Consider the following 13,265-nt stretch of genomic DNA (forward strand, 5'->3'; position numbering starts at 1 on the left):
TGGGACTACAGAGTCCACAGCAGAGCAGCCTGGGATTCCAGGAAGCTTGTGGCTTAACAAATTCTGGAAGGGGAAAAAGTGTCCCCAAACCCAGAGATAGCTGTCTTTCAGGACACTAAAAGCACTCCCTAGCAAGAACCACCTACTTTCCCTTAGGGAATTCCAGAGGTGGACAGCCAATGCCCCACCCATATGGTGGCCTCACAGAAGGTTGGGAACCTGCTCTTGGGTCCCCAGGCCCAGATGGAGCCCTAGATCTACTTCCTACCAGTCCTGTGACCTTGGGCCAGTCATCTAACTGAGTCTTGGTGTCCTGAGGATTAAATGAGATAATGAATGCAAAACACCTGGGAACAAATAAGGAGTTCACAAACAGAAGTCTATCTACTTAATCTTCAGAAAGCCCAGAGGCTGCCCTTTGGCTGGAGCGGGCATTTCATCTGCCATCCCCACAGACCCAGGATTGCTCTGAAAAGGTCCCCCCACCCTCAAAGAGTACACCCTCCCTGCTTCTGTCCAGGCGACCAGATACTGGAGCAGTGACCGGCCTCAGCTCAGGCGCAGCAGACTGGTCCACCACGACCTTGGAGGAACCTGGGAGAAAGCTTCACCAAGCGACAGTACTTTTCCACTGCACTGCTCGGCCACCTCTGCTGGCTTTGTGCTGTTGCAGACAGGAGGCAAAGTGCACCAGGTCGGCCCCATCAGGAACCCACCCCATCAGAAAGACACCTAAATCCTACTCTCAGGGATGGGGATAGGTACCGTGAGTGAGGGGCAGGAAGAATTCTAGAAAGAGTGGGGGGGGGGGTGTCTCTAAATGCGCCACGGGGAGCTAGGAGCCCACTGGTGAGGTCAGAGAATTTGATCGGAAAGTCCTCTGGAACATTTCAGGGGATTCCTCATCCTTTACCGCCCCTCTGCCCCCACCCCTCTCTTAATGATTAAACCCTTTCTGCCGCGCCTGTGCCGGGTCCCAGGCAGCGCGAGCCTGCGCGGGGGGGAGGGAAAGAGGAGGGCGAGGGGAGGGGACAAGAGAGCTAGCGGTCCCGCCCGGTGATGTAGGCAGCCCGGGGAGGTGGAGCCGCGACGCCTGAAGGAGTCCCCACCGCACCGCGCTCTGGGTCTACCCCACAGAGCGGCTGCCATCCCCGGCCCCGGCGACCTCCCTACCGCCGCAGTTTGGGCGGCAGGGACCGCGGGGATCCCCTCTTATTCGGGCCCGGGTACGTCCGCCGCCCCCAGCCCCTGCCCCTCCTTGCTTCCCAGACGGCTGGAGCCTGTCCCGGAGGACGCTATTCCCGGCCGCTCCCCGCCGCCCGGGCATCTCGGCGGCCAGCCCGACTGGGCAGCGGGCATCTGCGAAACTAGCCCCGCCTGGCACTGGGCATCTCGGGCACCAGCTGTCTCTGGCGCCGCCCAGCTTCTCGCGACTTCAGGGCGGTGGGCTTCTGGGCGCCTTCCCTCCACCCGCTCGCTGGCCAGGACGCTGGTGAGCTCCCTGCGTCTCCGGCCCCTTTGGCCGCCACCGCCGCGATGCTGCCCTGGAGGCGAAACAAATTCGTGCTGGTGGAGGACGAGGCCAAGTGCAAAACCAAGAGCCTGAGCCCGGGGCTCGCCTACACGTCGCTCCTCTCCAGCTTCCTGCGCTCCTGCCCGGACCTGCTGCCCGACTGGCCGCTGGAGCGCCTGGGCCGCGTGTTCCGCAGCCGGCGCCAGAAAGTGGAGCTCAACAAGGAGGACCCGACCTATACCGTGTGGTACCTGGGTAACGCCGTCACCCTACACGCCAAGGGCGACGGCTGCACCGACGACGCGGTGGGCAAGATCTGGGCGCGCTGCGGGCCGGGCGGGGGCACCAAGATGAAGCTGACGCTGGGGCCGCACGGCATCCGCATGCAGCCGTGCGAGCGCGGCGCCGCAGGGGGATCGGGGGGCCGCAGGCCGGCGCACGCCTACCTGCTGCCGCGCATCACCTACTGCACGGCGGACGGGCGCCACCCGCGTGTCTTCGCCTGGGTCTATCGCCACCAGGCGCGCCACAAGGCCGTGGTGCTGCGCTGCCACGCCGTGCTGCTGGCGCGGGCGCACAAGGCGCGCGCCCTGGCCCGCCTGCTCCGCCAGACCGCGCTGGCGGCCTTCAGCGACTTCAAGCGGCTGCAACGCCAAAGCGACGCGCGCCACGTGCGCCAACAGCACCTCCGCGCAGGGGGCGCCGCAGCCTCGGTGCCCCGCGCCCCGCTGCGCCGCCTGCTTAACGCCAAGTGCGCCTACCGGCCGCCGCCGACGGAGCGCGGCCGCGGGGCGCCGCGCCTCAGCAGCATCCAGGAGGAGGACGAAGAGGAGGAGGAGGAAGCGGAGGAGCGCGAGGGAGGAGCCCCCCAGCGCGAGCGGCCGGAGGTGCTCAGCCTGGCCCGGGAGCTGAGGACGTGCAGCCTGAGGGGCACCCCGGCGCCTCCGCCGCCGGTGCAGCCGCGCCGCTGGAAGGCCGGCCCCAGGGAGCGCGCGGGCCAGGCACGCTGAGCCCAGGAGGCAGGACTCGCCGCCCCAGACTTAATGCCTCCAACCCCGGCCCTGCCCGCTTGGCTCCCCGCTCGTCCCCGGCCCTGCCTCCCTTGTGGTCTCCGTTGTCGCCTCAGCCCTCATCCTGGCTCAGGGTGACACCTGATGTGCTCTGGGTTATTGGGGGTGTTCACCACCTCCCCCCACACCCAGAGTTTCCTGGGCCCGCCCTTGGGGAACTGCCCTCTCGCTTTACACCAAGTCTGTACCCACAGACCTTCCTGCTTCCAGCCAAAACATCCTCTCAGGAGAAGGGGAGAGAAGTTTCCAGAAATCAAGGACGGTGGGTTTGGACCTGGCAAGGGTGGAGGCAGTGGCCCTGCCATAGGTCCCTCTAGTCTTTTTTCCCTGGGGTAAGAGTCATCCTGAAGAGGCATTATTGTAGGGAAAGAATGGAGTGACTGGGGAAACTGAGGCCAGGCCCATAATGGGCACCGTGTCTGAACCGTGGAACAACTCTCAGCCCTGTGTAGAGCCCCTCTATGCCTTGGAGGACTCCTGGGACTTCACTGCTCTGCCTCTGGAGAAGACTGGCATGGTCTCAACCACATTCAAAGGACAGACTGGGCTGGTAGCAGCTCTGCAGAGCCTGTGCCTTGGCACCCCTAAGGATTCCTCGCCCCCCTCTACAGGCAGATAAGTATGGCCCCCCACTAGGTGCCCACAGCCAGGACCAAGATGGGGCCTCCAAAGGAGGTAAGAAGAACTGTTGGCTGGTGTGTGGGGATACAGAGGCTGGAGGAGATGCCCCAAGTCAAGGCTCTGGGCCAGTAGGTCCCATAGCAGGCTGAGGAAGGAGGGTGCCAACACAGGGAGGTGTCTCTACAAGGCCACAAAAAAGTCCAAAGATCTGTGTCACCAACTGATCATTGTAAATAAAGTGGATCTGCTTTTTCAGCCCTGTCACCTCCTGTGTTGTGTTTGATGCCAGGCCTGCAGGGGGTGAGGTGGTCCTCAACCCAACAGGGCAGGAGAAGCCCAGGAAGTAGCTCCTGTTTGCAGCTGGAGCCAGCTTCCAGGTTTGGTATGGTGGCTTCCACCAGGAAGCTGTTCCTTAATGTCAGGGGAGAGGCGTACACCTGGTCCGAAAACCATTGAGCCAAGCCCTGCAGGAGCACCTCTGTCTCGGCCCCCACAGCGTCTGTACACTGGGCCTTCAGATGTGAGTGTCCCTGGGACACGGAGGGGGTGCTGAGCTGAGGGCTTCCAGTGAGCCATGCATTTTTGAGAAGTTTCACGTGTATGCTGCAACATGTGGCATAGACTGCGCGGTTCCCTCAGGGATGAGAGGAGGGAGGAGGATGGGCAGCCCAATTTTCTTTTGAGAGGACTGGAGAAATCTGTGCAGACCTTTGTGATGGAGTGAGTCTTGAGCTTGGATACCTTCTTTATTCCTGTGCTGAGCTGGGCACTGAGCCCAGAGTTATCCACACGAGTGGCCTCTGCCATCACCAGTGGTCAGGATGATTCCGTTTCCCGGAGCTGCCAGAACAGAGAGTACCACTGCCACCTGACCCCAGTGGAACTCTCTCAGGGGCCGACTGAGATCAGGGGTCACAAGGACCCACTGGGCAAGGATCCCCTTTGCTTCCCTTGCCTCTTGCCAGGGCTTTTCTGATGTTTTCCCCACTGCAGAAGGTGAAGTAAGATGGCAGACCTGGGAGAGGCCATGGGCCGCAAAGCCCCCTGGGTTGGCCGAGATGGCCCAGGCAGATGCACGCGGCCCGGTGTTAGTAAAGCACCTGCCTTGCAGCAAGCACTGTGCGAGGCACGCGGCTCCCCTCCTCCGCCGTTCTCACTTCTCCGTGAGCCGCGCATGATTAAATGGGCAGTTGCTGGTAATGATTCCCAGGCCTGTGTCCCGCCCCTGCCCGGCTCCCTCCCTTTTCCCCTCCGCAGCCTCAGACACTTGGGTGCATGCACACACAGCCTCTCCCTCACTCAAGCTGCACCCTCCAGGCCTAGAATTAGAATGTCTGTAAGTCACTTTGCTGGCCACGGCTCCATTTTTAACGTGGAAAGAGAACCTGGCCCCACAGCCCTCCTCCTGGGGCTGCCGTGAGACAAGCCAGCAGGCCAGAGAGTCAGGGCTTTGGGGCTGCACTGCTACCCAGGGCGGGAGGCTGGAGTGGAGCCACGCCCACCCCATCCACGCTTGCACTGAACTCTCTCCTCCAACCTAGGCACAGGACAGAAAAGAGCCAGCAGCCGGCCGGCCTAGCGCTCCTGTGTCTCCTGGCTTTTGTGCCTCACCTGGGGGCTGAAATTGGGGGTGGGCTAGACCAGTGTTTTTCAACCCACACTCCTTGAGTTTTAGGGGTGCCCCAGGAGCTCCTGGGGGGAGCCCTGGGGCGGCTCCCCTACCCCGCTTTAACTGGAGCAGATGCTTTCTGCTCGGGGATTCTGTGATTTGAAGAATGCAGTCTGCAGATTTCCTTGTTTTAAATCTCGGGATGGACGCTTTCTAAGTGCCCTTGCAGCACTGAGACTGTAGGTCTGTTGACTGGCTGCTTGAGATGTATTGCTGGGGCACTCAAGGGACGCTCAGACAAGGCCGCGGAGAGAGATAAGCGCGCATCCAGCAACCCATGACTTGGAGATCAAGACTCTCCTGGGATTTCCGGGGCCTATCTCCATCTCTTCACTTCAGAGGGATGGGACTACAACAGTTGTGACATGCCCAGCACATAACTCAGTCAGCTGGCCTGCCTACCAACCATCCTGGCTTGCTGCAGTTCATCTCCCACCCTCCCCCTACCCTCTGCTCCAGAATGGCTCCCTGGCCATCTTCCTACCTCTGGGCCTTTGCACATGCTGTTCCCTCTACCTGGAGCCCTTTCCTTTAGCTACACATTTCAATCCTACCCCTCCTTCAACGCCCAGCTCACCTCCTGGAAACTTGCTTTAATGCACATCCCTCTTCCCCTCCTGCCAGATCTGGGGATGATCTCTCCCCTTTAGCTCACATGGGACTTGCTCTGGCTTTTTCTCATGACCTTCTGCCTTGACCTGCTTGCTCTTTTAGTGTCAGTGTCTTATCTCTCCTACTGATACCTCCATCTCCCTGCTTCCTGCAGTCCCTCATCCACAGCAGGGTAGAGAGTCCGTGCTCAGTAATCATTTGCTGAATGAATACATGAATGAATGGGCCAGCTGGAAGAGTCATCGTGGACCAGGAAACCAAGTGGGTGGAGAAGGGTTCCCTCTGCCAGGCTTCTGCCTGGGGATGCTGAAGGAGAACTGTCCTCAGACGCCCTGTTCAGAGGGATGGCTTTCTTAAGGAGATGGGCTCTGAGGCCAGGGGAGGGACGCAAAGCCCGGGTTCCCAGGCCCTGTCACTCTGTGGGCTGGTCCAGCCCACACAGAGCTGACTCTCCAAATGCAGAGCTGCCCCTGGCAATGACCAGCCACCCTCCAGACACACTGGCTGGCCGGGGTGGGTGGTGGGAGGACATCTGGGCAGATGTCGTCTCTATCTGAACACACAGGCAGTCAAACCCAGGCTGGGGTCAGACAAGCTGAGTGCCAGTCCCATCGCTGCCACTTGATGGCTGTATAACTTCAGGGAGTTTCCTCAAAACTTTGGAGCCTTGGTTTCCCATCTGTAAAAAACAGGATGAGGTGAGTTGACATCTCAGGTGGTTGGAAGAATGATGTGAGGTTTTGCATTTGGATGTTTTATTTAGCACAGTGCCCAATGCAGAGTAAGAGGTGGTTGATTAGTATCATTTTATCCAGAGGTCTCCGAAGACAGAAGACAGATCTGGAATAAGGAGACCAGGTGCCTTGTCTTTGAAACACCAAATATGTTGTTCATGCCGCATCTAAAATCCCTGATGTCTTCAAACCATGTTAGAAGATTCAACTGCAGCTGGCCTTGGAAACAACGCGTCTCAAATTATGCAACCTACAAAGGCCTGGCTGCTTTAAGGCGAGATCAAGTCCAATATCTTATACTTGTCATATATCTTCTCCTCCTTAGCACCCAGCACAGTGCCAGGCACACAGTAAAACACTTGGGTGAATGAAAGAGAGCAGGGGACGATCGGCTGCTGCTGGCCCCCAGCCCCAGGGCTTCAGCTAGCTGGGATGCTATTTCTTTACAAGTAACGGGTCAGCTTCCCTTCCTGGTCCCTGTTCAAACTGAACTGTGATTCAGGAGAAAAAGATGTTGAGGCCAAGGAAAAGGACACCTGAGAAGGATCACAGGGGCTGGCCTGCAGCTCCGGCCTGTCCCCTGTCACCCTGCGCGGCACTTGCCTTTCCACGGAGCTTGTGCGGGCTTATCACCTGATCCCGAGGTCCTGAGCGAATCAGGAGGAAAAGAGGGGTGGGGGTGCAGCAAGGGTCAGAGGGGAGGCTGGAGTCCAGCCCATCACAGAGGAGACCCCAGCTGGGCAGCTTGGGCCAGCACTGCTGCATGCTGGGAGCACTTGACCAAAAAGACCAAAGGGGTTAGGCTGGACTAGAAGGCGCAGGTGGACCCTTGTTTTGCCTCTCCAGCGCCCACTCATTCCCCTTTTGCAGTGGAGACTGCTCCCTCTTCCTCCCACACCCACACCTGAAGTCTAGCTCAGGACCCCCTCGGCTTAGGTTTGGTCACGTGACGACCTTCAGGCCAATAGAATCGTGTGCACCCCTCTCAGGCCTGGATCATAAAAAGCATGGATGTCATCACCTAGGGTGTCCTTGGGACCACAGGTTGAGGGTGACAGAGCCCCTACCAGTTTTGTGCCTGCCAACGACAGGCCCAGACTTTCGCATTTTACTGTGTCAGGAACAGGCGTGGGTGGGGGTTGCTGGTTGCGGCATGTAGCTTACCTTGACTAACAGCCTCCTTGAACCCGCCCCTCCTGCGTTTCTCATGAACCTGTCCATTCCCTACTCTCAACCCCTGCTATCTCACACGGGTTCCAGAAAAGGACATGGACGCAGGCCGGACAGATCTGAATAGCTCATCTCCTTCAGTACAAATATGGGTTCAGGAAAGGGCATGCATCCTGACCAGAGCCGGTGGGACTTAGTTCTGGGACTTCTAATGAAACTGGGACTTTTGGGAAAAGAGATGCACACTTTCTGCTGGAGGCTGATGGGCGCTTCCTTGGGAGTCACAGTCTGGCCTCTGGTGGTCAATCCACCCTCCTCCACTCGCGGTAACTGGGGAGTGCGCTCCATGGGTATTGATCTGGCCCACGAAGCCAGTCTCTTAGGGGATCTTGATGGGGAGGGGACTTCTGAGGATGGATATAGGCTGAGCAGGCCACCTGGCTAATAAAGGCCTGGGGCTGCCTTGGGCACTCCCGGCTCTCAGTCTCCGTTTTCTCCGGAGGAGGGACTTAACGCCCCAGCCTGCCTCAGAAATGTTTTGAGGGGCCATTCAGTTCGGGGTGGAATGACCAGGAACCAGGAAGGACACGCGCAGGGCAGAGATGCTTGGGCGCTGTCTCTAAGGTGAGGGAGCTGGATGCGGCCTGCGAAGCAGCCCAGGCTTAGGGCTCCTGCCAGGAGGAGGCCAGAGCCCACCGTGAGGGAGACAGCACCGACTGGCCGCAGGTGGGCACATCCGTCTGTGATCAGTCATGGCCGGAGAGGCCCCGAGGCCACCCAGCTGCCTCTGAAGCGCTTGCACCGGAAAGGCTGGGCGCAGCCTGGGCGTCTGTCTCTGCTGTCAATCACGTCTGTGCGCTCCTGTCCCCCAAGGACTGGAGAAGGGGATCATTCCGCCACCTTTGAAACAGGGAAGGGATGTGGGCAGGGGCGAGGGACGCGCCTGGAGATCGGAGCGGACGCTGGCCACTCAGTCCCCAGGCGCAGAAGGCTCAGATGGCGATCGATCCCATGAAAGCTCTGCCAGTGACGTCGCAGTGACAGGCAGGATCCCAGGCTGGTGGCCCCGGGCGTCACACTCCTGCTCACCTAACCCGCACGTGCGGGGAACTGGGACGTTGCCGGGGCGAGAAGGTGTTTGTAAAGACGGATCCGGCAGTTAGGCCCCTTAGAGAGCCAGATGACACTCCTTTTCAAGGTGATAAAGCGACGCGTTTTCATTTGAAACCAGGGAAAGGGCGCATGGAAGACAAACAGATCCCTCTCCCGGCCTTTCCCCATTCGGCCACCGCCTCGGTCCCTCTGCACACAGCCCGCGTTAACCCTCCCCCTGCTGTCCTGCGGGCGTGAACAGTGCACGTACCTGTCCCAGGGGTCTCCTCGTTTATGTTCATAAAAATGGACTCGTTCTCTAACACGTTACCCTGCAACGAGCTGTGGTCTCACTTACACCCTGCAGGCCTCTCCAGCCCCCAGGGCTGCCTGAGCTAAGTCGGACTCATTCTTTAATTGGCTGCCCTGCGTGCGTGCTCAGTGGACTGTCTGATAACGGCCTGTTGTGGGCAGAGCGCCAGAGCACACCTGCTGAAGGAGAAGCACACACAGGGCACTCCGACCCCGGCAGGCACAGCAGCAAGAAGAATTCACATGGGACAGGCAGGTGGCACAGGCCTGTAAACCCAGCACCTCTGGAGGCTGAGGCAGGAAGATCTGGTGTTCCAGGCCAGCCTGGGCAACTTAGCAAGACGCTGTCTCAAAATTTAAAAAATTATAAAAAGGACTGGGGGAGTGGGTCAGGGTCAAAGTACCCTTGAGTTCAGTCTTCGGTAAACCACCCCCCACACACACCAAAAAAAAAAAAAAAGAGAGAGAAAAGTTTATATGAATTTCTGGGGTAGGCATGTCTCAGCCAGAGGGGCTCTTAGGACTGTGGCCTAATCCTTGGTTTGTAGAGATGAGCTGAAGGACTTGTTAAGGGCACTCAGCTTGCTATTGGAAAAGCTGGGGCCAGAATTGAAGTTCTCTGACTCCCAGACAGACGTCTTGTTCCTATACAAAACCTGCTAAAATAAAAAACAGAAATAACACAGGTTTGTTTAAACTCATAGATGCTCAAAGTTCAGGTGTCAGTGAGGCCATGGTATGTACTCAGATCCTAAAGAGAGATAACCACAAAAAAGGGGAGCCTCTTTCTGTGTTCTACTGCCAGCTGCCCTCCCCAGTCATAGTTCAAGCTCGTTTCTGCCTCAGGGCCTTTGCACTTGCCATTTTTTCTTCCAGGACCATACTTCTCAGGTTTTGCACAGTTATCTCCTTCTCACACACAGCTCTCAGCTCAAATGCCAATCCCTGGAGATGCCCTCCACTTTCCACTTTCCCCACAACTCAAAGTCAAATTGACCCATTCAGTCACTGTATCCCATCTCCTGTTTGCCATCACCACATCATCCTCTGAAATAATATTCATCACATCATTTTTTTTACTGGTTTATTAACAGCTTCCTCATTAGAATAGAAACTCCAGGAGAGAGACAGCTGTCCTGCTGAGGACAGTGTCCGGCACACAGAAGGTGCTTAGTAAAGATTTGAATGGACAGGGCTGGGTTTGTAGCTCAGGGGCAGAGCACTTGCCTAGCATGTGTGAGGCACTGGGTTCGATCCTCAGCGCCACATAAAAATAAATAAATTAAATAAAGGTATTGTGTCCACCTGTAAGTAAGAAAAAAAATTGTTTTTAAGATTTGAGTGGACAGAGCCCACGTCTCCTGATGGCTAGTCCAGTGAGGCTTCTTCCACCCCAAGTAGTGGCTTTGCTTCCTCGGGGTGGCCCCAGCTGCTGGTGGTGCTGGCTGCTGGCTTCCACGGAGGCTGGCAGGGCTTGGGTTCCTGCAGGTTAAAGGCAAGTCCCGGTGTTGTTCTCTCTTCATCCTTGGAGCCCTACCAACCCTCTGAATCCTCTCCCGCTCGCCCCCAGGCTGCCTGGACGAGAAGCTGTCTCCTTGGGGAAGGTGCTGTGGAGTGCTGGCTGGCAGACCTGGGTCACCGGCACACTGGGAGATCTTGACCAGGTCCCTTTATCTCTCCGCACTTTGTTCCCCCTGGAAAATAAGGGACAGGAAGGCTGCAGAAGTTGATGGCTCTAAAGCTTGGATTCCGAAGCTGCTCCCTGTCTCATTCCTCCCCCAAAACTGGAAGAGAGGAACCAGGTTCCCTTCTGCATTTTATGCAAAAAGAGAGAGAGAAAAAAAAATCAGGACCTGGGTGAGGGGAACAGGGACAAGAAAAAATAGGCTGTCCTACAAATAAGGGTAGCATAGACTGTAAGTGACACAACCATGGTGGCTTCTTTTTAAAAAAATATTTTTAAGTTGTAGATGGACATAATGTCTTTATTTTATGTGGTGCTGAGGATCCAACCCTGTGCCTCACACATGCCAGACAAGAGCTCTACCACTGAGCTGCAGCCCCAGCCCCACCTGGTGGCTTCTAATGTTCAGAGAAAGACTTCCAGCCAGAGGGGGCTCAGAAACCCAGGCCCGAAGGGTTGGCCATCCCAGAGGCAGGGCCAGGGCAGGGAAGAAGGCCACAAGCCTTGGGCAGAGTTGTGGTTTGGATGTGGGGTATCCCCCAAAAGCTCCTGTTAGTGCTATAAGGTTAGGAGGTGAAGTGGCTGGATTGTGAGAGCTGTAATCTAATCGGCCATCCTAGTCTGAATGGACTGGACTGGGTGCTGGGGGGCAGGTGGGCGTGGCTGGAGGAGGGACTCCCTGGGGGCGTGCCCTGGACAGCTGCATCTTCTCTGTGGGCTCTCTCTCCCCCTCCCTCTCCCTCCCTCTCTTTCTCTCCCTCTCCCTCTCTCTCCTCCTTCTCTCCCTCTCTCTCTCTCTCCCTCCCTCTCTTTCTCTCTCTCTCTCTCTCTCCTCCTTCTCTCCCTCTCTCTCTCTCTCCTCCCTCCCTCTCTGTCTCTCTCTCCCTCTCTCTCTCTTCCTCTCTCCTTCCTGACCACACCATGAGCCCAGCAGCTTTTCCCCTCTGGGTTCCTCCCCCATGATAAGCTGTCTCTCTGGGACTCAGAGCAACGGAGTCAGCCTTCTATGGACTGAGACCCCTGAAATCCTGAGCCCCAAATAAACTTCTCCTCCTCTAAGTTGTTTTTGCCTGGTATTTTAGACACAGTGATGCGAAAGCTAACACAGACAGAGAGGGCTGACCAGGAGAGGCCCCGAGGAGGCTAGCACTCAGACCCAGCTCTCTTCCTCTGCTGGGCCTGGCCTCCGCCTGCAGGCATTCCCAGCAGGCAGAGCGAAGACTGCTGTCCACCCATGTGCTGTGGGGGTTGGGGGGCAGGCCAGGGGTCCACACCCCTCACACATTCACCTTTCTTTGGATAAATGTCAACGGAGCATCTACTGCATATTAGATACTGTCCTGCTCCGCAGGCCACAGTGGTGAAGGAGACACTTGGAGATCCTGGCCCTAATGGAATCCAGTCATGTCAGGAGAAGCCAACCATAAGCCAGGGGATTTATAAACAGGTCAACGCAGTTAGAAGGTGACTCTGGGGTGGGGGTGAGTAGAACAGAGTGAGTAAAGTGGGCACTTCTCCCCTCCCCCGTCCCATGAGGTGGACATTCCCAAGTTTGTCCAATGTGCTAAAAATGGGCTAGAGGTGGCCATCAGGGCAGAGACTGGCTGGATGTTCACTGACCCATCACCTCTTCTTCTACAGTCATCGCCACACATTCCCCGCCTCCCTTGCAGCTAGGTGTGGCCTCGTGGCCAAGTTCTAGCCAGTAGGATGTGAGGCCTCTTTTCGGCCTTGCCCATGAATGCAGCCCACTCCTCATGCTGTCCCTCCCATCAAGCCTTGTTCCCTCTTTCCCCACCTGTCAGCAGAATGGAGGGGCCCCCGAAGACCTAGGGAAGGGCAGGACCGAGAAAGAATCCTCACCTGATTAGGCTTCACCTAGAGGGGACAGTTCACCACAGAGCTCGAAGACCATGGGGGTGATTTGCAAACCCTCATAGGCAGAAAAGCAAAGCCACCCCAGCAAGACCAGCGGGACAATTGCCCAGCTGAGTCCAGTCCAAATTGCAGGACAACAGAACTGTGAGCAAATAAAATGGGGGCCCTTTGAAGCTGTTAAGTTAAGGTAGTTTGGGGTACGGCGATAGACACTGACCTCAGGAGGCATGGCTGAGGATGGACTGCAAAAAGGCATGGAAAGATCTCGTTTGGCACAAAGTAATAGCACAATAAAATGTGGCTCTGTCACCATGGTAGGATTCAGAGAGAGTTCTCTGGTTTCGGAACCTCCGTTCCGTGTTGGACTCCTCAGTGACCCCAAGTGTAAAGTGAACTGATGCTGGGCAATTCTGTGAGGCCACCCTAAACCTGCCTGGGCTAGGAGAGTGGGGTTGCTTTGGGCACCCTTTAGCCTGACTGCTCTTGAATGGGGCAAAAAAGGAATTTCCGATAGAGACTGGGGGACCCCAAAAGAGCATTAAGATTTAAGTAACTAAGAGTGGTAACCATCTATGGACGCTTTGGTCTTCTCTGAGGCCCCAGAGTTTCCCCCCAACTGTACTTGGGGGCTCCCTCCTCCCTCCCTTCTTTCCTCATTTTTTTTTTTAGTTGTCAATGGACCTTTGTTTTATTGATTTATTCATACGCAGTACTGAGACTGGAACCCAGGCCCCCACACCTGCGAGCAAGTGCTCTCCCACGGAGCCGCAGCCCCCCGCCCCTCCTCATGTGTTTCTGAGCCTCTCCTGCCTGCAGGAATCAGCCCAGGTGCCCAGGACCCAGCAGGATTCACGACGGACACAGTAGCAGGCAGACAGTAAACCCACGACTAACACTGTAAGAGAGCAGT

The 13,265-nt window shown here is 57.0% G+C and overlaps 1 protein-coding gene across 1 annotated transcript; it reads left to right on the forward strand.

Annotated features, from left to right (window-relative positions):
- Window positions 1-1,086: 1,086 nt before the first annotated feature.
- Window positions 1,087-3,468, forward strand: FAM43B (family with sequence similarity 43 member B). Its single transcript, XM_079126683.1, has one exon. It carries the CDS (start codon window positions 1,537-1,539, stop codon window positions 2,521-2,523), a length of 987 nt encoding a protein of 328 aa, XP_078982809.1. The 5' UTR covers window positions 1,087-1,536; the 3' UTR covers window positions 2,524-3,468.
- The last annotated feature ends 9,797 nt before the right edge of the window (window positions 3,469-13,265 follow it).

Source organism: Sciurus vulgaris (genome assembly GCF_902686455.1).
Source record: "Sciurus vulgaris genome assembly, chromosome: 1".
NCBI classification, from domain to species: domain Eukaryota; kingdom Metazoa; phylum Chordata; class Mammalia; order Rodentia; family Sciuridae; genus Sciurus; species Sciurus vulgaris.